Source organism: Stigmatopora nigra, chromosome 9 (assembly GCF_051989575.1).
Source record: "Stigmatopora nigra isolate UIUO_SnigA chromosome 9, RoL_Snig_1.1, whole genome shotgun sequence".
Lineage (NCBI taxonomy): Eukaryota > Metazoa > Chordata > Actinopteri > Syngnathiformes > Syngnathidae > Stigmatopora > Stigmatopora nigra.
The window spans coordinates 4430934-4458772 of NC_135516.1; the positions used below are offsets into that span (position 1 = coordinate 4430934).

General features: G+C 38.7%; 1 protein-coding gene across 8 annotated transcripts in view; it reads left to right on the forward strand.

Moving 5' to 3' along the window:
• rnf220a (ring finger protein 220a) overlaps window positions 1-27839 on the forward strand; it is a 125774-nt gene that overhangs the window by 78828 nt on the left and 19107 nt on the right. For all 8 annotated transcript variants that reach the window (XM_077724202.1, XM_077724199.1, XM_077724204.1 and 5 more), the window contains one exon: window positions 22888-23017. In XM_077724202.1, the coding sequence (XP_077580328.1) occupies window positions 22888-23017 (130 nt within the window). The remainder of the gene's footprint in view (window positions 1-22887; window positions 23018-27839) is intronic.

Here is a 27839-nt window from a genome sequence, read left to right on the forward strand (position 1 = left end):
CAGAGGTCAAAGGTGAACACAAAATTGTGTGGTATTGGCACTCACATTTCTCTCCTTTCTTAAAAGGCCCTCATTTGCACTTAAATGTATTTCTCTATTTTTAGTTAATGGTAAGATTGAGTCATAGCAGAGTTTGCAACAAAAACACACATAGAGATGCACACAGTTTCCCAAATAGAAGAGCAATTCATGCTTCCATTTTCCCACTGTATGAAGTTTAAAAGAAAAAAAAACTTGTCTCAATTTTTTCTTGCACAACAGTACACTTTGTGTTTCGATAAATACTAATGCACAATATATTAAACACTACTGAAACAACTAGCATGTTTCATGGATGAATTTCTATTCATCTATCTAGAAGAAAACAAATTCGATTTTAAACCTGAACTTTATTTGCTTTTGTTTCAGGTCAAAGGTTGGTCAGTGCGCAATAACACACTACCATCGCTCATAGGCTAATTGAAAAAAACTCTGTCTTAATATGGTTTTGTAGGCAGTTTTCAGATTCATTGTAAATATCACCACAGACAAGCTGTTTCTCAGTATTTAAATGTGTATAAAAAAGATAGAATATTTCCAAAAAAAACAACTTAATCAGCTCACATTATCCCCGACGTCTAAAGGACTGCAAACTAGACAAGGAATCATGTGTCCTTATGATTTCAGAGAAAACACAAAAATGTGTTATTTGATTAATTTGCTTATAGTGTGTAGGAATGTGTGTGTGTTTGTGCATGTGTGTTGACATGGCCATAAATCCTCAAAGATATTTAAGTGTTTTTGCTGCAGTGACCGAGACTGTAAATGTGTCATAGTTTATTTGACATCCCCAAGACGAGGACTGGCATTAATCACGTACTCTGGTTTATGAAAGTCATAAATGTTGTCTTTATTGTCCTTTATTGTTGCCTGACAGATTGGGTGAAACACGAAGGTCTTTCCTATTCATATGGGTGTTTTCCGTCTGAATATTTGGCTCCGAATGTTGTAAAATTCCTATCTCTTGGGATTTTTGTCATCTTGTAGTAAAGTATGACATCACTCTACCCTTTGATCCATGCAGTCAAGAGAGCGCTGATTGGATGATTGACTTGGAGAGGACATCCACATTGACTCCAAACTCAATTCTGCTGATGTCAGGAGCTATTACAGCCGATGACATGCACATGCACACCCAGATGGACACTGTGTGTGCATGTACATTTGTTGAGCTTTGTTCACTGTGTGCTGGTGTCCATTTGTGTTGAAGTGTGCAGTCATGTCCAGGGTTGTATAGGTCAAACGTCTAAAGCCAGAACATCTTCAGGCTAAAAATAGCAGGGAAATGTCAAATTAACTCTGGATGCAATCCTTCAGATCAATTGTTCAATTGGACAAGTAGGCACTTTCCATCTACAGCACCAACATGTTTCATGACGCTTCTCCATTGCAAGCTTCCTTTGACATTGTAGCAATTCTAAAACAAAACGTTTTTTAGCCTTTCAGCTATGGAATTTGATAATTCATCACTACATATATAACGTTAGAGCCATGAAAAGATAAAAATTCATATTGTTTAATAAATGTAATATTTGAAAGCTGATCTTTTGTTCTGAATGAACCAAGATGGGCGGCCCGGTGGAGCGAGTGGTTAGCGCGTCGGCCTCACAGTTCTGGGGTCCTGGGATTGAATCCAGGTCATGTCAACCTGTGTGGAATTAGCATGTTCTATCCCGGGCCTGCGTGGATCCAAAACATGCATGGTAGTCTGATTGGACACTATAAATTGTCCCTAGGCATGGGTGTGAGCGTGCATGGTTGTCCGTCTCCTTGCGCCCTGTGATCGGTTGGCCACCGATTCAGGGTGTCCTCCACCTAGGCCCGGAGCAGCTGGGATTGGCTCCAGCACCCCTGCGACCCTAATGAGGATAAAGGAGTTCAGAAAATGCGATGAGATGAGATATTGGTGCCTTATATAATATAGCTTTTTTGTAGTATCAGACAGTATCAGATTTGGTTACAATATAAAATCATATCCAGTATTCACGTGTACATCGTCTTACTTCTTAGATGCTGTGAATAAAACCACTAGGAAAACATGTCCACTGTAAAATCGGAAATAAATAAAAAAAATCCAGACTCTAGTCCACTTTTTGCCCAAAAACTCCTGAAAAAGGTTCCCACTGCCTATAACCACGACCATAAAAAATGGATAAATGTGAATTTTAAACAATGTGGCGCATGACAAATTAGACATATTTTAAACGCATTCAGTCCTAATTCATGAGGTAAACAATATTCATCTGCTAGTAAAGTACACAATGTCAGCATTTATTTTACTCTCATTCCTGACAAAAATTTGTGTTGTCAAAAGATAAAAAGAAATGGCCATGTTATAAGGTGGGCTTTTATTTATTTATTTGTTTATTTATTTAATTATTTGTGTATTTTATTCATTCATTCATTCATTCACCCATTCATCCATCCATTCATTCATTCTTTTATTTTATTCCTTTTTTTTTTGTATAGCTTCGTTTCACGAGGGGGAAATGTATAATGCATTAAAAGCTACAATGGATGACTGGCGTACAACCCCTCTGTGAATAGAAATCTCTGCTCTCTTCATTGTTCCGCTTAGCTGTTCCCCAAAGTCTTATGGTGAGGCATTAAAGTCATAACGATACATCTAAAATGACAGTGGTTGACTGTACCTACATTACTCATGAAATCACTACCAATCATAAATTCAAAGAGCCTCTGTGCCTACCCTCCATCCTCCTAGTTAAGTGTGGAATAATGTCATCTTAATGATTATTTTTGTGGTGGGCCATAATAGCATAATTCAGAGTGAGCGTTGTGATTTTTTTATGCCCCTGACATATTGTTTTGCTGGGAGTGACATAAAAGTACGGTGACATGTGGCATTTTAGAAAAGGTCAGGCGCTCCGTCTCAGACGCCCGTCCATCTTCATAACATTGCCACTTGTCATATGGAAGCTGGCAGCGCCAATCTTGTCCGTCCTCTGTCACTTCCTCCCCCTCGTATTCTCTTAAATTATACTGATTCAACCTCTGATTTTATGTGCTTTTTTATTGCAAATAACATTTTAATTCAATCTCCATTTCATATTTTTAGCAATGTTTTTTTTTATTCAACTGGTCAGAAATGACTCCTCTTTTTCCAAAGATGCAGACACACAGTGCCTTGGGGGTGCTGCAGGGGTTCAGGGAGCACATGTCAACACCAGCTGTGAAGATTGTGGCGACAGAGAAAAGGACTAATACTAATGTGATAAATGCGTCAACGCTCACTCCAGACACATGGTGTATGTGTTTGTCATCTGGGCGGAGTTGCGTGTGTGTACATATGCGTGTGGATGTGAATGCATGGGTGTGTAACTGTCAGTGTCTTTGATTGCTAGATACTTGCCTTGGGTCAGCCAATTGTGCCTAATTGAGATTTTCCTCTCAAAAGCATTTTACGGGTCTAAATACGATGTTCAGAAAACATACTTATTAACTTTAGAAGCTTAAAAGCAATAACCAATCTGTAAATATAATTGTAATATTGTAAATATGTATGTTTAATTACTTTTAACTGTTGTTTGGGTTGCACTTCGTCATAAATCGAGCACGTTTGAATCGTAAGAACCCAATACATTGTGGAAAATTGTGCTCTCCATTTTATAGCTTAAAAACACAGAAAGACAACAGAAAGATTTGTCAGAATTTGTCAGATTTTAAATTAAATGTATCAATTATATACATTATATAAGTCTTAATGTTTGGCCACATCATAGAGACCTTACTGGCCAGCTGTCGAAAAATCTGGAAATATTGACATCGACACAGTACCACCTTAGATGTGAAATTCTTAAGAATAATCTGTTAACTACTCTTTTCTGTTGGTAAACATTATTACATTGCATTAATGTTCCTGAAATCACAGTTGTCTGCAGCCATTGATATTAGAATTGTATGTATTGACACAATCTGAGCCTAAAATGTGCAGGTACAAATACAGGTATGTGCGTGTGCTTGTTTGTATGCATGTTGACACGTGTCATGCTGTGTGAATGAGAAGTGATTTGTCGGCAGTAAAACTCAACGTTAAGGCTTTCACGGCTTTAATGGTGATGGCCTTCTAGGGAAGATGACCAAGTGAATAGAAAATGATTACATGGCTTGTACTTGTGTCTCATATACTAAAATGTTATCATAATAGAATAACATTTAATAGAATTTGTTTTTCATTACTTGACAATTGATTGATAATATATTACATTTGTCATATATTTATTCACTCGTCAAATTATTGGCTCACAATGTATTTTTTTTTCACGATGCCTACTTCCAGTAAGATCAGTGTATTATGACACCATGGATCATGATACAATTCTGTAATCAACAGTCACACATTTTCAAGTAACCCGACAATGAATTTCTATTCTGGTGCCCAATCTGTGTTTCCTTCCTTCACTGTTGAACTCTTTTGTAACATATTTCCTGTAACTTGACATTTCTTCAGAACCAGCACCTGTCGAACCGTTGCAGAAGCGGAAAAAGGCGTGTGGTTTCTGTCTGTGGTTTCATAAGGACTAACAGTCAGGCAGTGTTCTCACCCAGTACCTCTTATAAATACATAAATTTCACTTCCATGCCTCTTCATTTAAATGCATGTGAAATGCCACTGATGAAGCAATCATGATCCTGTTCAGTCAAAATACTTGATCTTCAAGAGTCTTATACTTCTCTTAAGATGCAAACAACCATGCTGTTACATGGCTTAACATTGTTTAGATCATCAAACATGAAGAAACATTCAATGCAGTTTTTCTGAAGCTCCCTCGCACTATTAAAAAGTTGCCTTTGTTCCATCGGGAATTATTATCGTTCATCACATTTATGGGGAAAATCCAAGTACATTTTCACTGAAAACATTCAGATTGAATACCTCTGCACATGTTCAAGAAATTGGTATGTCTCAATACATTCATCATTCATTCATCTTCCGTTCCACCCATCCTTGAAAGGGTTGCAGGGGTTGCTGGAGCCTAACCCAACCATCTTCGGGCGAAAGGCAGACTACACCCTAGAATGGTCGCCAGTTAGTCGTAGGGAAACACAGAGACAGACAACCAGTCACACTGCCACGAGTGGGAATCAAACCCAGACTCCACACGCCATAATAAGCAGGAAAAACCACTCCACTATTGGGTGGCCTGTCTCAATACGACCTTTCTCAAAAACATATCCCGCTTTTAAACATTTTGGGCCAAGGTGATTGTTAAGGTAAGTAGACTCTATGTAATTAGTGGACTCTATCAGACTGTATGTTAATTTCTAAAGCATAAGGACTGCATCACATCATGGGATATCTGTGTTTGACAGATATTAAAATAAATAAATACAATTATGCTTAAGTAGTAATTAATTGGCCTAAAAATATTATCCAAAGCACACAGTGGCAACTCATTAAGGAGATTCCAGAAATACACAGGAACACTAATTTTTAAATGGGGGTGGAGTGGCGGATGAGTGGCTAGCGCATCAGCCTCACAGCTCTGGGGTCCTGGATTAAAATCCAGGTCGAGCCACCTGTGTGGAGTTTGCATGTTCTCCTTGGGCCTGCATGGGTTTCTTCATGGTGCACTGGTTTCCTCCCAGAATCAAAAAAACATGCATGTTACGCTATTTGGACACTCTAAATTGCCCCTAGATATGGGTGTGAGTGTGCGTGGTTGTCCATCTCCATGTGCCCTGCGATCGGTTGGCCACCATTTCAGGGTGTCCCCGCCTCTGGTCTGGAGTAAGCTCGGTTAGGCTCCAGCATCCTCCACGACCCTAATAAGGATGAGAAAAAAAAGTGCCAATTCTTTTTCAGACCAATGTATGCAGTATATATTCAGTATATTTACTTTTTTAAACTTAAGCAATTCACAATTCTTGCAACATTAATCTTTGCACCTACAAATTGTGCTTAGGAGGTTTAGGCCAATTGTTAGATGATCCTTAATGACATAAGCGTCTCTTAAACAGGAAATTTATATTCCTATCATTGACTGTTTATCAGCACTCTTTTCACTTGAAATTAAACAGCCTCAAGTGAGTTTACCTTTGCACACAGCAGGTACATTAGCCAATTTATTTAACTGGACCATACAAGGAAACTGCATTTGGTCTTCCTCTTAAATGCATTTTAACTCGACTTCAAAGCGGAATTTGAGCTCCAGCAAGAGAATGTTTTTAATCTGTATTATACTTAAATATCCTAGAACTCGAAAGTATTCAGATCTACAAAGAGACCTTTTTATCCTCTAATCTTGTTTGTCAGAATTAAATGATCTGCCCTGGTGAGGTGTGTTATCCACTAATGAATTTATAGCTTGATAAGAAAAGGGCCTGTGCAACTACAATATACCACAGTCATAAAACATTGGAACAACTATATATGGCAATTAACCTTTTCCCAGCTTGTGCATCAGTAGCTGTTTGCAATAAGACCAGTGTATGTGTATATCTGGAAGAATACTTGTCCCAAGATTTGCTTGGTCCATTGTGTATGTCACTGTTTGCATGTGTGCTTTTTGGCATATCGAGATGCTGCTGCAACAATCAATTAATCTTTAAGCTTGTTCTGACAGATTACTGTGTTATTCAATAAACCCTTAGACTGGTTGGAGACCATAAATACCTATGTAGTCAATAAAAAAGCAAGGCACCATTGGAAAATGGGTACATAGGTGAAATGCAATGGATATATATATATATATATATATATATATATATATATATATATATATATATATATATATATATATATATATATATATATATATATATATATATATATATATATATATATATATATATATATATATATATATATATATATATATATATATATATATATATATATATATATATATATATATATATATATATATATATATATATATATATATATATATATATATATATATATATATATATATATATATATATATATATATATATATATATATATACATACATACATAAATGTGTATGTGTACTTAGTGTGTACTTAGTACAGTCTCTAATGGGTAATAGGGTATTAGAGGGTGCTAATGCATTATTTGAGGAATAAAGATAGATGGATATGGAAGAGGGGAAGGACAGAAGGAAAAGAGTTATAAGGTGGTACCCAGGGGGTAAATTTCTCACAAGCAGTTTTCATATTACACACACACATTCTAGTTCCACACACTGAAGGTGATATCTGGAGACGTCAAGCCAGTAGGACGCTAGTTGAAAGTGAATATGTTTATGGGGGTGTAGACTGTCATACATCAAGAAGCCGTTTGTTTAGCCAGCACTGTGACAGGGTACAGTAATGTGCGCTGCTTGGGAGCAGTTTCAACCTTGATAAATGAGAGCAAGCATGACAATGGGTGGCGCAATGTGCATGGGCCAGAGAGTGAGGGGGGGAACGACATCAAGTCCTGTTTTTAGCTCTTGGATTAATAGCAATTTCAGTGTTTGATGGAAGCATTTTTTTATCTATTTGAAGACTCTCTTTTCTAATCTGCAAACGACACCTCCTTTGGTATATCTTGTAGGCCCTACACAACAAGATTATTTATAATGGAAGGTATGCATTGGGCCACCTGATGGTGTAGTGGTTCCCTCGCGTGGTATGGGCAAGTGTGGGATTGAATACCGCTCGCTGGTAGTGTGATTGTGAGTGGGAATGGTTGTCTGTGTCTGTGTGACTCGTGACTGACTAGCGACCAGTCTAGGGTATAGTCCACCTTTTCCACGAAGTCAGATGGTATAGGTTCAAGCACCCCTGACCAGGATAAGAGGTTTGATAATAAATGAATGATGTGTGCATTTTAAGTTGTGGGAATTCCACCAAATTAATTTGTTAACAGATCATAAACAGAATTTATTTTTGTTAACATCTATTTTGGATCACATTCAATTGTGGAAGTGTAGCCAAGGCACCATTAGAATAATAGTTTACTATAAATAATACATTTCTCCATGGTGTTTATCTCAAAATCATTACGGTTATTTGTGTATTTCTACACATGTATTTTCAACGAATAACTTCTGCACTCCTCACCCTCTCTGTATGTTTCTTTCTTATTAAAACTGGGATTTGAGCCAATTCAAATATCTATCCCTCCTTTCCCTTTCCCTATTCATGTCTTACCTCCATTTTCTTTCCTCATCCAGTCCTTGTCCCAGTCTCTGCCCTGCACTGGCATAGCATTGGATATGACTGTACCATGATGCTTAAGAACAAAAAAGAATTGTCTATGTGACTGTGTCTCTATATTATGTGGCAAACAAAAGGTTCATTATTTGATCACAATGAAGTCAACTATTATTCTCTGGTAGAGCAGTGAACTGGACAGTCTGAAATACAGAGGGATGCTAAAAATGAGTGACGATGAATGCTAAATAGCCGAGCTATACTGCACTGTGTGAGTATAGAATGCATCACATATACTTCAGTATGATCGGCTATTTATTGGATAGTGGAGGCAAATTTAAAAAAAAGGTTATAAGAGATGGCATAAAATAAATTTAGGGACACTGTATGTCCATTTATTTATTTTTTTCAGATTATTTTTCCAACTCTGTTGGAAGGTGGGTGAGATAAGATTGGTGGCGTGATGTTATAACACTAAAACCGCATTTTGTAATCATTAAATTAATTTCAAAGTACAAAATAACCCGGCCCGGCAGATTAAGTGGTTAGCACGTCGGCCTCACAGCTCTGGGGCCCAGGGTTCAAATCCAGGTCGGTCTACCTGTGTGGAGTTTGCATGTTCTCCCCAGGCCTGTGTGGCTTTTCTCTAGGTACTGTGGTTTCCTCCCACATTCCAAAGACATGCATGTTAGGCTAATTGGACACTTTAAATTGCCCCTAGGTGAGTTTGAGAGTGAATGGTTGTGCGTATCCTCGTGTGGTGGGGTGGCGATTCAGGGTGTCCCAAAATCGGCTGGGATAGGCTCCAGCATTCTCTGCGATCCTAGTGAGGATAAAGCAGTTCAGAAAATGAAGATGTACAAAATAATAGAAAAGAGGCAATATTGGTATATTGGTTTGTCTCTATGTGCAGTTAAAGTCCTGAATTTGTTTCAATTTCAATGAAATTTGATGAAATGATGAAAATTTGCATATCGTAAATCAGTGAGTGAATCTACGTGTGCACTTCTCCCAAAAACCAAGTGAGAGCTTCTCACTGACCACATACATGGGATAAAAGTTCTTCATCACAGCTGTCAATGTAATTGGCCCGAAGAGAAAGGGTGGAAAGAAGGACGAGAGAAGCTCTCTCAAGGGTTTGTTTTTCAGGGAGACAGAAAAATGAAGAATGGCAGAAATAAGAGAAAAGATGGTCACATGGAATCCTGGAATGGGATTGATGAGTTATCACGAGGTTTTGTAAGGGAAGAATACGCAGCAAGCTGCCAATCATCAAGGCTGAAAATTGCACTGAGATTTGAGTCCCCAGACTGTTTCTGTGCATGTGCATCCAGAGAGTATTTCAAGCTGCTGTCATCTATTTGCTATTACTTCGTCCAACCATCTTGGGCTCCATTGGTTCATCTCGTTGTTTTTGAGGCCCAAACTGAAAAACAGAGCACATTTCATTCGGCTCGCTGTCACTAAATCCTACACTCAGATGTTCGAAAGAGTGTACTTGTCATGGGCACCTGCTATTTGGGAAGGACAAGACACACTAAAAGACAAAGGCGAGAATACTAGAAAAGATGGGAGAGAAACAGTGAGTAAACAGAAGAAGGTAATGTAGGAGCTAAAGCCATTTCAGTCCGTTTAATTCTGTATTGATTTGAGCTGTTAGATCTGTCCTTTCAGGGTCTTTCTTGTGTCTTGTAGATAATATTCAGCAGCCACAGGCTTGCTAGCCACAAACACATGAGAAAGATTGTACCAATCTTGTTTAATTTCTTGCCCCATCTAAGAAATCCATATAGCAAAAAGGATTTTGTGAGGCTCTGTTAAAAACAACAACCACGTTATTTTCAAACATTCAAACAATGTTAGTAAAATTGGAATTTTGGCAGCAATATATATACCCCTTACATGATCATCATTTTTAAAAGATTGCAATGGGAAATTTAAAGCTTTTAACAAGCAAATCAATTAGGAAAATGCAGCTAATTCAGAATCCTTCTGCTGCCACTCATTACAAATACAAGGAAATGAAAAAAATATTACACTGGTCATAAAAGCATTACACAGGCTTCCTGTGAGTCAAAGACAGACAATATGTTTTATTGCTGGTCTACAAAACACTTAATGGCCTTGGACTGAACTACATGCTTAATTAGTTTGACTCCTATGGCGCATCCAGATCCCGTAGGTCGTATACAACCAGTTTTCTGTACGTTACAAGAACCAGTTATGATACTCTTCTTTGAAACAAATTACATTTTTTTCAATCAATTTGCACTTTTAAATTAGAGTTTAAAATGCCATTTGTTTTAACTACAGCATATTAAGAATTGCCTATTCATCAAATACCCCCTCTCAAATATTTGGTTTCCACCTATTAATATTTTTTTAATTATATTTCCTAATAAAAATAAATAAAAAAACAAAATGCTTACTTGAATGTACTGTATCCCAGCAAAGACCTGATATACTGAAGTGTTGTGAAACATTGCCCTCTATTGGGCGTCATGTTATACTCAGGGAGTGGGGCAGGAAGGAGAACTGAATGAACAGAGATTGCATGATGATAAAGATCACAATGACAAGCAATTGCTACTGTGATGCAATCACAACATGTCTGATTGCCCCATGAGTACACAAACCAGACCCCCTATTCACACACACTTACAAACACAATTTCAGACATTCATAGAATAGCCCCAGGTGTGAGTTGTCCAATAAGCCACTCCAGCAGATAGACATCCTATATCTGCTTAAGTGTGTCTGTACTGTATGTATTTCTCATACGTATATATTTTCTTTTGTTGCTTCATTGTCTTTTTTATTGTTATACTTAACTTCTTAAAAACACATTTTTATCGTGCTGTTTTGAATATCTTATACTCAATGAAGAAAGGGTGATATTTTGTTTTGCTTTGTCTGCACAGCTATTCAAGACGATGTTATATTATCCATAAAATCCAATTTAAAAATGTTAATGCTCATAAACAAGATGCTTAAGTAGAAGTCAGAAGTCAAGGTGACCCACAACACTCTTGTCTTGGGCGCTTGGATTAAAAAAAAACAAAAAAACAAAAACACACACAAGTGCTGCAATTCAACGTGTTACATGTTTCGAATTCCAAAACCTTTTTGTGTAATTTCATAGCAACCATTAAAAAATGATATTGACGCTGGATCACTGGGTACACCTACACAATATGAGGCCGAATTCAAGTGTTAAGTCTTTATAATAGACAATCCGGTTATGTGTTGTAGTTGTGGTATACCGTGGTTTAGGCTAGAAGATGTTGCGCTCAACAATGCGCCAAATATCAATATCTTCATACATGTAAACAGTACAATTTAACCCTTTGCTGACTTTTTGATTAGGCTCTTAAACTGAATATTGTGGAATTTATGCAGGTGTACCTAATATTTTGACGATTGTGTATAAATCGCACCACTCAACTTTTAAAGTAATTATTCATGATTCAAGATTGATTGAAAAATGCATACATTAAGCCTAAACTAAGCATACTAAAAGTGACTTTCATTTATCACTCCCTTAACCATGCTGATGAACACAACTACTGCAATGCAGGAGCTTTGATTGGTGTGTGCTTTATTTTGAATCCAACAGGACGTTTGAGAGATGGATAATATTGCGGATGTTGCACAGACAGACAGCTAGATAGATGGAAGGCCAGACTGCTACCCTCCTATGAAGGATTATCCCCTATCCTCTGTTTGTGACAAGAGCTGATAAGGGCCTGAGTGGAGAGGCAGCAAGAGGCTGAGAGGGCTCATGCACTCGCACACATATTCACATATAATCCATGACAAGAGAGATATCAATCCATCATTTAGAGCCAGGGATTCAGCAAGAGGAAATAGGTTCTTCTCAGTTGCTGACAATCCTTCACAAAGACACACACACACACACACACACATAGCTACTACAGTTGTGCAAAAGGCTCATCCGATTTCAGACTTGGCCTGTTTGAATGACTAGTGGTTATCTGATTTACATTTAGCCATTGTGCGCTACAGTTTTATATCTGTGCACGATTAAGGCTGTTATTTCCCCACCAATGGGTCCAAAAACATGGGTCTTAAAGTCCTACTTTTCCATATCACCATCTAGAAAAAAAGATCCCCCTCAACATTGTTGAAAGGAAGTATAAGGTCGCGCCCTTAGCATGTAAAGCATCTCATTTTCCTGCCATGATTGCTATGTCTAATTTTTGGTGCCACTGATAGATTGTCATGGTGAGATTTGAAGCAGGGGAGGTGCTCCTTTTGTTGAATTGAGAAGGGTATTTCTAGCAAGGAATGGCAATTCCCTAAAAATTTGCAAGTGAATGTCAGGAGATGCTGCCTAAAGGAAATGAAAAGGCTGAATTGAATTTGTCGAAATATGACAGCAACAGAGCAATCCATGCCGTACTAACAATTTATGCATGTCTGGTGAACATGTGTGAGATGACATCAATTGTATCTCTTTAATTGCAATATCTCCTTACCAATATATTTTATGTGAACAAAATATTTTCGTCAAATATGAAGTTGCACTTAGTTTTTTGTTTACCAAATTTGAGTATGCACAGAATTATTCCTCCTGTATTAATTGGTTAAACCTATAAATAACATGCACACACACACACACACACACACACACACACACACACACACACACACACACACACACACACACACACACACACACACACACACACACACAAAAACGCACTGCGGATTAATGTGACCAAGAGACTCTTGCCGCATTTGCACAAGATAGAGGCAATGAATGAATAGCGATGGTTGGTCTGTGAATCGCTAAGAGTCAGGTTAGGTGGCAGGGCCATTTGGCGATGGCTCGGTACTAGAGTTGATAGATGAGACAAACTGCAGCCTCTTTTCTCGTGTAACTTTAAAATAATTAAGCCTTTTACACCACCATGCAGAATTTTATGGTCACCTTACAGGCTGTCGGTATTCATTCGTTTTAATCAGCAAGATGGTAAAACATCAAGAGGACAGATATGTCATATATTTGTGTAATGTGACACGTAAGAGCATTCCGACATACAGCAAACTGTAAATTATTTTTACCAATTTATTTTCAAAGGTATGCTCATTAAATGATCTTAATACCTACCTAAATATAAATATCTAGCTTTTAAGTAAAGAAAAATACTTAAGTTATTTTTGTATCAAAAAGAAAGAAGCTATTTTATGCAAAAAGACTTAGAAGGTATTGAACATTTATGTTAACTCAAAGGTCGGCTTAAATCATTGCATCTCATATCCGCTATTATACAGCAGGTGACAATGATGCCCAGGTATATGCAGACAGTAATCCGGCACTGAGAGGACAGTGTGACATTGATTTAAGATTTTAATCTGCTACTCCTCTTTGCCAGGCACGTATTGGAATAACAAATATACACTCTGCAGTTTAAAAAAAAATATCTAATCCTGCCAGCCCACGATAAGAGCAACAGAACCAAAACAAATTATATGATGTGATCAATAATATTATAATACACTATCATGTAATTAAAAATAGGCAATTTGTTTCATGCTTTCTTTCAAACAAAATATAATCTGCAGTAAAATCAATAATATTCATACTACAACCATTTGCCAATTGTGTGGGTACTGCACAATGAGTTTACAGTAAATATTGTAAATAATCACTCATTTACCAGCACGTGTAAAGCGTGTACATGACTTGATCTATCTATCTATCCATCCATCTGTCACTCCTCCCTCTGTGTTAAGATTCAATTAACACCAAGTGGGCATCTACAGCCCTCATTATAGCTAATTAGTTAAAACATCAGCCAATCTACCGTTAATTGGCTTTGGTAATTAATTCAGCTGCTAGACCATATGAAAACAGCATGAAGAGAGAGAGCGATAATGGGTGTATAGAGAATAATGAAATCACAGGAGTAGGTATTATAAAAAAAAAGTAAAAAATAGATCTAAGGAAAAATAATATAGAAGAATTTAAAGAGAAAAAAAGTATATAATGTAGCGTGAGATGGGAAATCTTGTACCGTCGTTTTTTTCAACCGATGCACCACAGTGTGCTTAACTGATGAGGTTTCTGCAGAAACAAGTAGCGCCTAATGGGAAAGTGATTGTACTAGTAAGCTTTTGGATTGAAGAAAAGGTGTCGTACTGTACAGTTGAAATAAAAACCTGCACTCACTGCAGGCCTTTGTAGTCTAATTGCCTATGCTGAGAGTGAGGCTCTTCATACCTGTTAAAATCTGTGGATTGATACACACAAAACACAATTTCAGGTATCATTCATTCAAAAGCTCATTTAGCTAAGTTAATTAAAGATACTTTTCTGGAGCTTGTTTTGTTTTTCCAAACACTCTAATAAGGGGGGGGGGGAGAACAGATATATATGTATATATTTTTTTTAAATTTATTTTATTATTAAATGAAAAAAGGAACACCAGTTTTTGCGAGAGAGAGGTGGCCCAGTGAGCGAGTGGTTAGCGCGTCTGCCTCACAGTTCTGGCTTCAAGGGTTCGATCCCAGGTGGGTCCTCACTGTGGAGAATATTCTACCTGCACTTGTGTGGGTTTTCTCTGTGTACTCTACTCTGCACTCTGTGTGTATGTGTGTGTAGGCTGATTGGACCTTCTAAATCGCCCCAAGGTATGAGTGTGAGTGGGAATTGTTGTCTGTCTCCTTGTGCCCTGTGATTGGCTGCCCTTGGATTCAGGGTGTCCGCCGCCTCTGGCCCAAAGACCGCTGGGATAGGCTCTAGCACCCCTCACAACCCTAGTGAGGATAAAGCGGTTTTGAAAATGAATGAATGAATATTTATATATCCTTCTCAAAGTCATGGGGGTGCTGGAGCCTATAAAAGCAGAATTCGGGCAGAAGGCAAACTAAATCCTAGACTGGTCGCCAGTCAGTAGTAGAGTACATATAGCGACAAACAACCGTTCGCACTTAAAATCATACTGCCACCAAGTAAAACACACATTTCCCACACCGAAGGAGTATAGTACTATATATAATTTAAAAGAAATGAAGATGAAAGGTTGGGAAAGGAGATGATGATATATGTTCATGACACAAGCTGTGTGTGTTTGATACAATGATGAAGGCAGAGTCCAGGGTTCTGTTCCTTACTTGTTGATACTCCCACTGCCACTGCAACACAGCATGTTCCTTGGAAAGCCTTTTGTCATGGAGATAGGCACTGACTGGCCACATGCCGACACCTCTTCGTTAGGTAGCTCTCCACTTACTACTGGCTGAGGAAGGCAAAATGAAACAGGCTCTCAGAAATAGTCCGTACGACTCTTTGTGTCTCTTTCTAAGAGGCTGAATATATTTTCTATACTAATGCTACAAAATAGCAATCCCCAAATGAAGAAAAACAGACTTCCATATCTTAGAGTGTGCAATCAAACTTCTTTAAAATATAAAGAATTGCATATTTCTAAGCTATGGCCCAAATAACCTTCTGGAATAGCTTCGATTGTGTTACTCACCCTACAGTTCATTGTAAATTTGACTGATGGAAAAGTATTAATGTTATTAGTTGCAGTACTGTATATGAATATTGTTTCTCAAGTATACAGTTAAGCTATTATCATTGACTTTGCCTCTCTCACAACTTACGGATTTGAGTATACCGTATTTTCACGACTAAAGGGCGCACTTAAAAGTGTTAAATTTTCTCCAAAATAGACAGTGAGCCTTATAATCCAGTGCGCCTTATATATGGAAAAAAACAGAAAACCAAAGACGAAAAACCACCACTGTCGGATATTAAAAAAACACAAACGCCTGAACTGAAACAATACTGTTAACTATGCAGATGCCATCTTAGTTTACAAAATCTTCCATCATATAGCTCCTCCACCACTGCAAGATTTTATACAAAAAAAATCCAAAACATCACCAATAGCTGGCTCTAGAGGTGCCTGTGTAGTGAGTGCTTCATACCTGGAAGTCAATAGCAATTATCGTATTTTCACGACTATGAGGCGCACTTAAAAGTCTTAAATGTTCTCCAAAATAGACAGTGCGCCTTATAATACAGTGCGCCTTATAATACAGGGTGCCTTATAATACAGTGCACCTTATAATACAGTGCCTTTTATATATGGAAAAAATGTAATTCATTGAGGGTGCGCCTTATAATGCGGTGCGCCTTATAGTCGTGAAAATACGGTACTTTCTTTACGTATAAAATGTTTTTAAATATCCAAGTCTTCTATCATAAAAGAAGTGAGTGTAGCTGATTGTCCCTTTAATCTATGGGTGAGTGCGTGGTTTATGCTCCATTAATTTACTTCTGAGTCCTTTACCATTTCCTCACTATATTATGAACACACATATACACACATGCATACACACACCCACGCTGGCTTAGTGATTGATTGAATAAACAGCTGTCAGTGGTTGAAGATAACCTCTCCAGGATCCCACTGCTGTCTCTCAGACAGACACGCGCAGTAAGGTCCCAAGAGTAAAACCCCACATTACACATGCTGATGCACACAAAGACACACACGCGCACTACGATAATCAGATCATCATTTATCTGCAAAGCCCAGGAAAATCAGTCAGCTCTTTATTTACGATGAATGTATTTATCCCCCTCTATGTTAGGACTTGTTCTGTATTTTGCTTTAAAATCAATGATGCCACTTCATTCAGTGATCTTTAAAAATCCAATGAATGCATTAAAACTCAATCAGATCATTCTTTAATTTGCAATTGACATTATGAGAATTTCTTTTACAGTGTTTGTTATTGTAGTTCTCATGTCATGTAGTCACAGGGATATTTTTGGCCACTTCCAGCTAGTAAAGACACCAAAATGTGATAATACCCTCAGAATGATCTAATGCAAGTTTAGTCAACTGCAAATTGGATTATAAAATGATGAAATGTATTCAATCAACTCTGAGAGTAATTATTTTTGCAATGCAAATGGTCTTGTAAAATCATTCAAACCCAATAAAGTAAAAAAAAATTCAACATGCTTTGCACGCTACGCACACTTGTAGTAAAACTTGCTTGTAGTAATGAGAACGCCTTTGGCTCTTCAGACTTGGAGGAAAGGAAATAAGCTTTGAACACACATGCACACACACCTGTCCCCTCTTGATCCTTCTATCCAGCCATCTCCTGATCCTGCCTCCCCACCATGGCGACATTTCATTTGCTTTTCTAAAAGTGACAACCCTTGGGAGAAAGGCAAGGGCAGGATAGTGAAAGAGTCCAGTGATGAGTTTTGAGCTGGGCGTGGAGGAGCGCTATTTAAAAGCGCCATGCATCACTGTCAGTGTGGGTGAACATGCAAGCACATTCACACAAGCGCTGATGCAAGCCTATGAGGCGAGACGCTGGACGCGTGCACGCACACATGGCGCAGTGGAACGCAACCTGGGTGGCAAACTGAAGTTGACCCCTGTTCCATTTCATCAAATGTCCTCTGGATGAGCCACACAGACGCATCTATTTAGCACATGAGCACATACAGAGGCAACAATCAGCCTTGTGTCTTGCCTGCTTAAATCAGACCTCACTTGGGGGCGGAAAAAAACATATCATCTGTTGGAGACACCTTGGTAGCCCAATTTGTGTTAATCCCGTCCTTGATTTTAGGCTCATATTTACCATTATGGAGATGATGAATTTGCAGAGGCCCGCTCACCTCACCTTTTATTGTTGGCGAGGAAAAAGGGGAGCATTAAAATAGAGGCTGACACATTGGCGGTTTTTATTTGATTGTGAATGTGGGGTGATGTCATTCTAGTGAGAGTAGAAAGCTTGGTAGGATATTGAAACAAGATGAGGCCTGGACCCCTTAGGCTAAGTAGCTGTAGATAAGATGTGAAGAAAATTGTGTGGTTAAAAGAGAGAGAAAATGAAAAGAAAGGGAAGAAAGTAAAAGGATGTGATTGAGGGGAAAAAGAAGTGGCCTTCTTTCCCTTTTCTGCGAATCAAATCAAATTCCCCTTATCGCACATTATTTGAAGAGGTTATCGGGCTCGGTAATGCAGTTACGTGCTAGACTGCAACTGAGAGATTTTCTTGTTTACCAATGTTGGCGGGCGTTAGAACTAACTGGCTTGGCAGGTGGTGGGAGGAGGAGTTAAAGGGAGAAGAGGAGTGGAGGCGAGAAAAGAAGGCTAAACAGGCATAAACACTTGATGCATGTCAGAAAACTCATTTATTGGAACAACATGCAGGGCCAAATTGTGTGTGTGAGTGTGTGTGTTTGTTTGTCAGTGTGTTTGTTCATGCACACATAAGGAGAAGACAGTTGTTCAAGGGCAGAAAAAAATAGTCTCTACATCTTTATGTTTCCATTTGGAAAAAGCGCTTGTGCATTTTACGTTTTGTCAGTGTGTGACAGTGTGTGCATACCTCTAAATATAGTGTATGTGCCAACACATTAATCTAGACCCCAATTTTCTTCACTCTTATCTTTCTACTTAAATCCAATTTACATGACCAGCCCGCATTTGCTTATTGTTTTTGTTATTTACAACATATTTCATACAATGATGTTAACCAAATGTAAAAGACAAATAGGTTACAGGCAAGTATGAACCTCTTTCGGTTCAACTTCTTGTAAAAAAGACAATAAATTGAATACAATTTTCTGGCTACAATTGTAGCAAGTGGAATTTAACAAGAGCATAGCCCAATGTACATTAATCCTGCATTTCCTGAGACTCCGGCATTATAGGTGAGATTTTAACAAGAAAAAAAAGAAGGGATGACACGCAATGCAGGTCATTAAATGGGATTTGGAGCCATGGTGTGAGTGCATGGTGTGCTTCTTAGCCCACTGAGCCATGAGGGCACCCCAAATGTTTTTTTTTCATCCTCACTTCCATTGAGAGTGAGTATTGAGCCGACAATCCCTCTCCTCTCTGGAGGTGGCCTTTTAACTCAGCCCATTGTTACATGTGACTGGGAGACTGCACTATCTTGCATCTATTGATTCCCACTTCAACTGGACCAAAGCAACACGGTTTACTGATGTAAACGAGTGAGCCTTCATGAGTGGTAGACAGAAAAAGGAAGCCAAAACATTCTAAAAATAGGCGATATATATTTCCAAACATTTGATTTTAGTAATATGCAGGGTTAAAGAGGACAGTAAACTGCAAGTGGAAGGTACATATAAGAAAAAGGAGAGAGAATGGAGGGGTAAAACAACTGGTTTAGAGAATGAAGACAAAGTTGATTATGAAGGACAAATATGTTTCCTTTTGCCTTCCATTCTTCCATACAATGCCTTTCATCCCTCCTTACCATCTGGACACTTTAATTGCTCATTAAGCTCAGTGTGTTGTGTCATTAAAAACAGAACCTAAAGGAAGGTCTATTGCATTCAATCAGACTTGAAACTTGATGTATAAGGTGTGATTGAAAATTTTCCTTACTCACATTATATAATAGTATTTGTGAATGTGCGTGTGTGCTTATAGGTGCTATCAGTTATTTAATTTGGAATGATTTATAGTAATCAACACAAGTTTTTCGTAAAATTTACAATTTAAATCATACCCATGTTGTTATGGTTTGTATAGGATTAAGATTAAAGATTTGTGTACAAGATGTTACCCGGATTTGCTGTGATGTTGAAATAACACTGTGTTCGACAAAGTGAATAAATCCAAGAAGTGTTCGACCCATGTGACAGAGACGAAATTGAAGGCATGTGAACAAGTGACAAAAATGATTAGAGGTTGGATAAAGACAGTCAGAACAAAAAGATAGCAGTGGAAAAATGTGAGCTGGAGTGAGCAAGAGATATAAAGAGGTTTGAGCCATGGTGGTGGAGAGACAATTGAAAGAAGAGAACAATGAGCCAATCCATCTTTGTACATTAGGGGGGTAGTGGTGGGGCATGGCATACTCTCAATCACAGCTGTCAGAAACATGTGCACTTCTTTGCCCCTCCCCTCCATCCATGCATTCATCCATCCCTTCTTTCCTTCACCAGTAGGCATTTGGCAGCCTGAAGAATCTCAACGCTAAAAAGTCCTGTCAGGCCTATTTCCGTGTTATCGCCTGGGTCTCCTACGGCTTCCATCCTCATCACTTTTCATCCTGCTCCATTCCTCATCTTCGTTTCTTGCTTTCTCTCCATCCACTTAGTGTGATTTGGCCTCTTTCCCCACAAGATTAAACGCAATAAGTTTTTGAACTTTTAGGTGCAGAGTTAACACGTGGAAAGCAGGTGTGTGTGTGCAAGTGTGTGTGTGTTGTACATAGGTGGGGGTGTTCTGTTCAAACATTAATCATGTTTAAGCTACTGACAAGACCGCCGCGCAACATAAACAACACCCCCCCCCCCCCCAACCCTACACATACCCTCTACCCATCTTCGACTACTCCCTTGGAGTTATCTGGCCATTGCATCCTACAATCATTCACATCCCTTAGGGAATATTTGACAGATAGTGAAAAGTAAAATGAGAATAGGAAGAGCATAACAGCACAAGGCATTTACAAAAAACAACAAACATTTTATAAAAACATTTTAATATCTATGTATTTAGAATTTTTTTTACAAATCACTGAGACAACTTAAGTCACTGACCTACTGATTTGGACTAGAGTTTGTTGTTGTTTTTTCAAATCGGAATTTGGTAATTTTGCATACAGGTGGAAGCCTTCACTTTGGCTGATTATGGGATTGAGCACTGATGATATGTGTGCACACTTTGAGGAGACTAGATTCGATTCTCGTTAGCGTTGACATTTTAATCAAGCAGCGGATCCACTTCCTACCAGGAGGGTAAACATATCTGCTCAGTGATTGGCTATTTTACTGTTCATAGGATGAAGTAGCATGGGCTAGTGGGAAGCTCACAAAAATTCTGTAATGGAGACTGGTGCAATGAAATGAGCACTTGAAAAGTTTGGCAAATTTTATAAATGATAGGAATCATGTGCGATCGGCTGGCCACCGATTCAGGGTGTTGTCCCCCGCCTCAGGCCCGGAGACAGCTGGGATTGGCTCCAGCATCTCCCCCGACCCCATTGAGGATAAAGCGATTCAGAAAATGAGATGATAGTAATTATGCATTGAATGAATGAATTGCTCCAATGTTGACGAGAGACCGTTGTATGATAACAGATTTGTGGAACAAACCAGTTTAGGTCCATGTGACATGAGCTGAGCTTCTTATATGTTGGAATGTATCTCAATTGGTGCTTTAGATGTTTTATATTGTAACCTTCAAAAAACAGAGTCAAAGATTGTCCCCTCTGCGAGATGTGTTTGTGAAAATACTCCTATACTCCTCCAGTTCACCTATAATGTTTCAGACTTGTCTGCCAAATTTTAAACACGTGTAGTTGAAAGCACTGAAACAGAATTGTGTCAGAATTTATTCCAAAGAATAATACAATGGTTAGATAAATTATGATTTGATTAAATGTTTAGATGTATGAAACATAGTACATTGACACAGCCATTTTGACGTCAATGGAAGTACCTTATGAACTGCTAGCCAGGTTGTTTCAGTTGGAGTAGGCTGTGGGTTTATCAAATTAGGGAGTTGGGGAAAATTAAATTAGTGATGAAGTTCCTGATGCCAACCTCAGACTGCTATTCGAGATTCTAGCCTCACAAACAGGTTGTGGAGAATCATTATTTATCAGAAACCCACACGATTGTGACAAGGTGTCATGTCAAACGACATGTATACAGACTTCCCTTCCAATGTGGCGTCTCGGACGACTCACCATCGCTTGGCAGGAAGCTTGTCCTGTCAGAATTTCTGCTTGTTGTGGTCCATGGTGTGACACATCCTACTTGTTCCTCCAATAGTAAAACTTTGTGGCCAGCATGTCCTTTCCCTTGCACACTGTCTTTTTGTCTCTCGTTTTTCACTGGAAATGTGTGACACCTACGTTGCCTGCAGAACGGGACACAGTTCTGTTCCTGCATCCAGAGAAGACTAAAAATTGAAGCTGTTTTTTCCATCTTGTTTAAAGCAAATGTGTTGATCCAAGGAGCACAGACAACTGTCACTAAATTATACAAAATACTTCTGTGGCCATTACTGATTGACAGCTCTCTTGTCCTACCTCCTGATGATTTCAGATTTAGTCAAACAGCGAAGGCCAAATCTGAACATGCAGATTCAGATCCAGAGGCAAACCAAGGTAGCCTACACCAGGAAGCCAACTAGTCAATGGGAGACAATATTACTGTATACTTAGCTTTTGGAATGGTAAATTGCTTAGTGGCCCTGCAGATTTGATTGCAAACCTAAAGGTGAAAGATTTTCTGATTGCATAATCTGGCCAATTGCTCCCCTTATTAATGATTGCAATTCCCCTTATTAAGCAATAATAAACCATACAAACACAACACGGCAAAAATTTATTCACATAGGGCTCACTTAAAGGTCTAATATTTTCCCCAAAGGTAACGACGAGCCCAATCAGTTTGTGCACCTTTTGTCTGTACTACATTCAAGATTGTGTAGATGTCGATGGATGACGCTGAGAGCTTGACTATCTGGGTACATTTATTTCTGATACGCGCAGTGACAGAGACGATCCGGATTAGAGTCAAAATGGGCAAGATCGTTTATACAAAAAACAATTTTTACTTAAAATGTTTCCAGTAGAAAAGATTATACGGTTTAGGCCCAAAATGCTTTAGTACTCCTTGTTTTAACACACGTTCTTTGTGTCCACAGGTAAGAAGAAAATGTCATTGTATGACAGCCAGGCTCCAATCTGCCCAATCTGCCAAGTTCTGCTCAGGCCCGGCGAGCTACAAGAACACATGGAAACAGAGATAGAAAGGCTAGCGAACATGTGCCTTGGGTAGGAATTACGCCCTAATATTTTACATTTTTACCATCATCTGCCCAACATGCACACAAAGTAAAAGTAACGTCAGCACTTCTCTTAAAATTCATTTCAACAAAGAGTGCTTGAAGGAATACCAGGTAAGATTGGTGGCAAAGAGTGATATTGCAACCAGGATCAAAATGTGTAGTAAAATATGGAGCAAGAGAATGTCAACTTTGTTTTTATACTCCAAATTTCAGTTTAGCATATTAACACAAGGATGAAAGATACAAAGTATTTGCTCCCCATATGTTTTTGTCGCCTTTAATTTAGAGGAACTACCGTTCTTTTAACAACATATCACTGGAGATAATTTTTCATTTGGTAATGCATGATCATCCACAAAGACAATTTTAGTCCTCCATCCATTTTAATTTCAATTTGTATGTTTTTGAAATTTCTATTCACTCAAATGTATGTATTTGCTTTCTTGACATTCAGAGAAATATATTTCTAACTTAAAGATTTTCTTATTTACTATGATCCCACACCACTTCCCGGCTTCAAAATTCTCGGCCTTAGTACACCGTGCTTTTTTTTTTTTATCTTAAGTATAAAAAAAAAACTTGTACTGTCTTAATTATGGTATCCATTTACTAAACAAAAAATACAAAAAAGGTAGATCTGATGAGGATACAACTCCTCGTTCAATACTGTTCATGTCGACTCCACCACTCCTTTAGTGTTTTATATGCCTATATACATAGTTCCAATGTTGCTCACTTCTTTTTCTCCTTTCCTTAAAAAAAATTGAAATCGAACACACAAAGAAACATGGTGTGGTGATATGGATGTTTACTGTCAGGCTGTCATAGAATTGGAAACCACAACTTGAAAATTACTTGCCACCCACTATGGAGGCTTTTTCGTCTGTAGTGAACCAAGCAGCTCTATGTCTCAGAAGGCAAGCTCTAACCATGTCTCTGCTCAATATGCAACCGACAAACCACTGACTGGCACCTCCTCTAATTTTCTGAACCACCTCATTCTCATTAGGGTTGCGGGGGGGCAGGTAGGGGACACCCTGAATGGGTGGTCGGCCGATCGCAGGGCATAAGGAGAATGACGGACAACCATCCACGGTCACACCCACACAGTGTCCAATCAGCCTACCATGCATGTAACCGGAATGTGGGTGAGGAAACCGGAGTACCCGGAGAAAACCCACGCAGATCTGGGGAGAACATGCAAGCTCCACACAGGTGAACCGACCTGGACTTGTACCCAGGACCCCAGAGCTGTGAGGCCGACGCGCTAACCACTCGCCCCACCGGGCCGCCCCAGATTAAAAGTGATATGCAATTTGGTCCAATTTGTTGTAAATATTCCTTTAATAAGGATTTTGCACTTGTGGAATCAAATTATTGTGGTTATATAAAAAAAATGTTGATTTTTAAGACTGTGTGAAAATTGTACACAGTAAAAAAATAACCTGCTTTGCTTGCCCGATTTCTTTTGTGTGTGCAAAACTGCGGATCCCACATATTGTAGATTACTTGTCATTATCTGCAACAGAGGTCTTTTGCTTTTTCAAGCTCTGCAGCATTTGATCTAGAGACATGGTTATCACACACAGTTGAGCAAATGGAAATCATTCATGCCCTACACACCTCAGGTGACTCATGAGGGCAAAGTAATCTACATATCCTGCCTTCGTCCCTTCCCTTGCACTCATCACATTCCTCCCCTTCTTTCATCAATTCGCTTTCACGAAAGCCTATGCAGTAGATGCCTCAGAAAGGTGAAAAAGCAATCAAGAGTGTGAGCTTAACTTCAATTTTCTGCATCCATTTAGTTTCTACGTTATATAATTTGGTTAGAAATGAAATATTACCAATGCAGATGAGATTATATGGAGTTGTCTCAAATATGATTGCACGTATATAAGCAAAATGTACAAATAAAGATGTATATAGTATATGTATACGGGAGGATGTAGGGTGGTGGGGTGTATCTGTAGATATATATATCAACCTTTTATTAAATGTATAAGAAATTATTGTTTTCTTACTGTTCATATATTGTGTAATATTTACTCAAATTCATCAAACACACCATAGCAGAAAAATCGCGATATTTTTTCCAACAGTCCTGTGTCATAACCTAAACCTGCCATAGTTGCCATAGTCTGCCATAGTTTTCTGACCTCTCTGACTTCTTTAAGGTGTCACAAAAGAGAGAAAAACAAAGATTAATCATTAGAATAAAGGTATGTACTCCAGCTTTTATCTTATCTGGTTACTACATTAGGGTTGAAAATTCTCATCCTTGTCCTTCCTATGGAGTGACAAGCCAATAGCAATGACACAAGTATGTGATATACTACTATAAAATATGTACAACATTAATTACAATTATTACATTATTCACGTCCCAAAAATTATAACACAACATTTCTCATAATGTAAAACCGATTCAGGGTGTCCCCCGCATCTTGCCAGAAGCCAGCTGGGATTGGCTCCAACATCATCAGGACCTGTGTGAGGATAAGCGGTTCAGAAAATGAATGAATTCAGCCAATCCAAATTTTTGGACTTCACCACTGATTAGAAATAAGGCTCTTAATTATAGGAGACTTGTGTCGTAACCTCAACATAGCAGTTCATATTTCAAACGCAAATTTATTTTTATATTATATAATTTAACCCATTGTAAAACACGACTGTTCTCATCTGTCTAGTTTTATATATACACTACATCTCATTACCCATGTACAATACAGTATCTTTTTTACGCATCTTTCATTCTGCATTCCCTTGTCTTGCTGTCAGTCAGTGTGTTTGTTTAACTTTGGTATGCTGCTCATTTCCCCACTCTTCTCCTTACTTTAACATGGCAAGCAGTCAGAATTGCTCAGCCCAATAACCTTCCGCCATAAAAAATTCATAGAACTCAGCAAATTCATGTGTGCCGCTGCCTGCTGTGTGTCTTTGTGTCTCCTTTTCTGTCATCTTTCATCTTTCCCCTTGCTTGGTCTTTTTCCTTTTTACATTGCCTGGTTCTCTTCTTTATTCTTATTTCCTTACATTTCACTGAGATCTCCAATCTCCCCAACCTTTTTCTGATACTTTTATGTCTCCCTTTCTACCACATCTGTCATTGTGGCAATTTTCTTCTATCCAAGCGGGTATTCAACCACTCTCCCCTCTTCATCACTTCTCTCCCCCCTCCATCTGTTGTCGCTGTTTGACACCACCAACAAGCAGGTATAGGTGGCTGTTATAGTTGATGCGTCTGCCAAGGTTGCTGGTAATGAATAAAATAGGGAAAGAGGGAGAGAGATGTGCCAGAAACTATGAAAAAAATGTAGAAAGAGTTGGTTGATTTCCCAGCATTACATGGAAGCTTGAGCATGTCACCCATGTTTATTCTCTTTGTAGGTGAAGGTTTTTCCACACACATATATACAACCCCCACACATACACAGACGAAGCATACAAAAATGTATAATGCAAGCTTTAATTGGTTAATATTGAGAGTTAAAATCTCTGCATAAATATGCAACAAATGCTAGGGATTTTTTTATCTAGCTAAGTAAGGGAAATGTCAGCAGGACCTATGTTCTGTCTTATATTTAAAAGTAGAGAAAACATATGAATGTTATTGCACACCGCAAAGTTATTGCACAGAAGGGATTGTGTGTCATGCTAATGTGAATTCAGAGCCCTGATGGCTCTGGTAAAAAAACCTCTCTCAGTCTATTTATCCGGGTTTTGTTAGACCTGTAGCGTCTGCCAGAGGGCAGCAGCTGGAACAGGTTCATACTAGGGTGGTAAGGGTCCCTGACAATGTCCACGGCTCTGCTGAGGTAGCGAGGGCTGGCAATGTCATCCAGTGATGGCAGAGAGCAGGCAATGATCTTCTGGGTGGTGTTAATCACTCTTTGCATGGCGTTTCTGTCTGCTGCCGTGCTTCCAGCGTACCACACTGAACTGCAGTATGCCAGGATATTGCCCACAGGGGTTCTTTAGAAGGTTACCAGAAGCTTAGTGTCCAAGTTGTTCCTCCTGAGTAACCTCGGGAAATGGAGTCGCTTCTGGGCTTTCTTCACCACTGCCGTGGTGTTGGTAGACCAGGAGAGCTTGTCCGTGATGTGGACCCCCAAGAATTTTAAGGACTGGACTCTCTCTACGCAACTCCATTTGTGAAGAGTGTGGCCAGATCTGTGCTGCGTTTGCAAAAGTCCAGGATTATTTCTTTTGTTTTTATGGTGTTTAGTGTAAGATTGTTCACAAAACACCATGAAGATAGTTCGTTGAACTCATCTCTGTAGCCAGACTCATCCACCCTGAGATGAGTCCGACCACGGTGGTGTAATCGGCAAATTTGATGATGGAGTTAGAGTGAGTGGCTTAAAGGAGAAAGAACAACATTACTGGGAGGTTAAAAAGCAAAGGTGGGCAATCATATGATCAAACAGCAATGATGAGCATGCTAAGGGATGTAAGGGATCGAAGGGAGCAAGGTGACAGATGTTGTATGTGACAAAATAATCTATGCAAGCATTAATGGCATTTCGCGGTGCTGGTGAAAAGTCGAGTGGTAGCAGAAATTAAGATGTTGAAAGTCACTCATGGAGTGACTAGATTGGTTAATTTAAAAGAAATGACGTCATTAGAGTACAGATGAACAGTTAAAATGTTTGCAGACAAAGGCTGATGGAAAAGACTTGAAAAAGACAATGTTTTTGAACAAAATGATGTATATACAAACACATTCATACAGTATATACTATAGATATCATCTACATATAGATAAGGCTGGCCTCATGCCCCGGTGCTTAGCATGTCAGCCC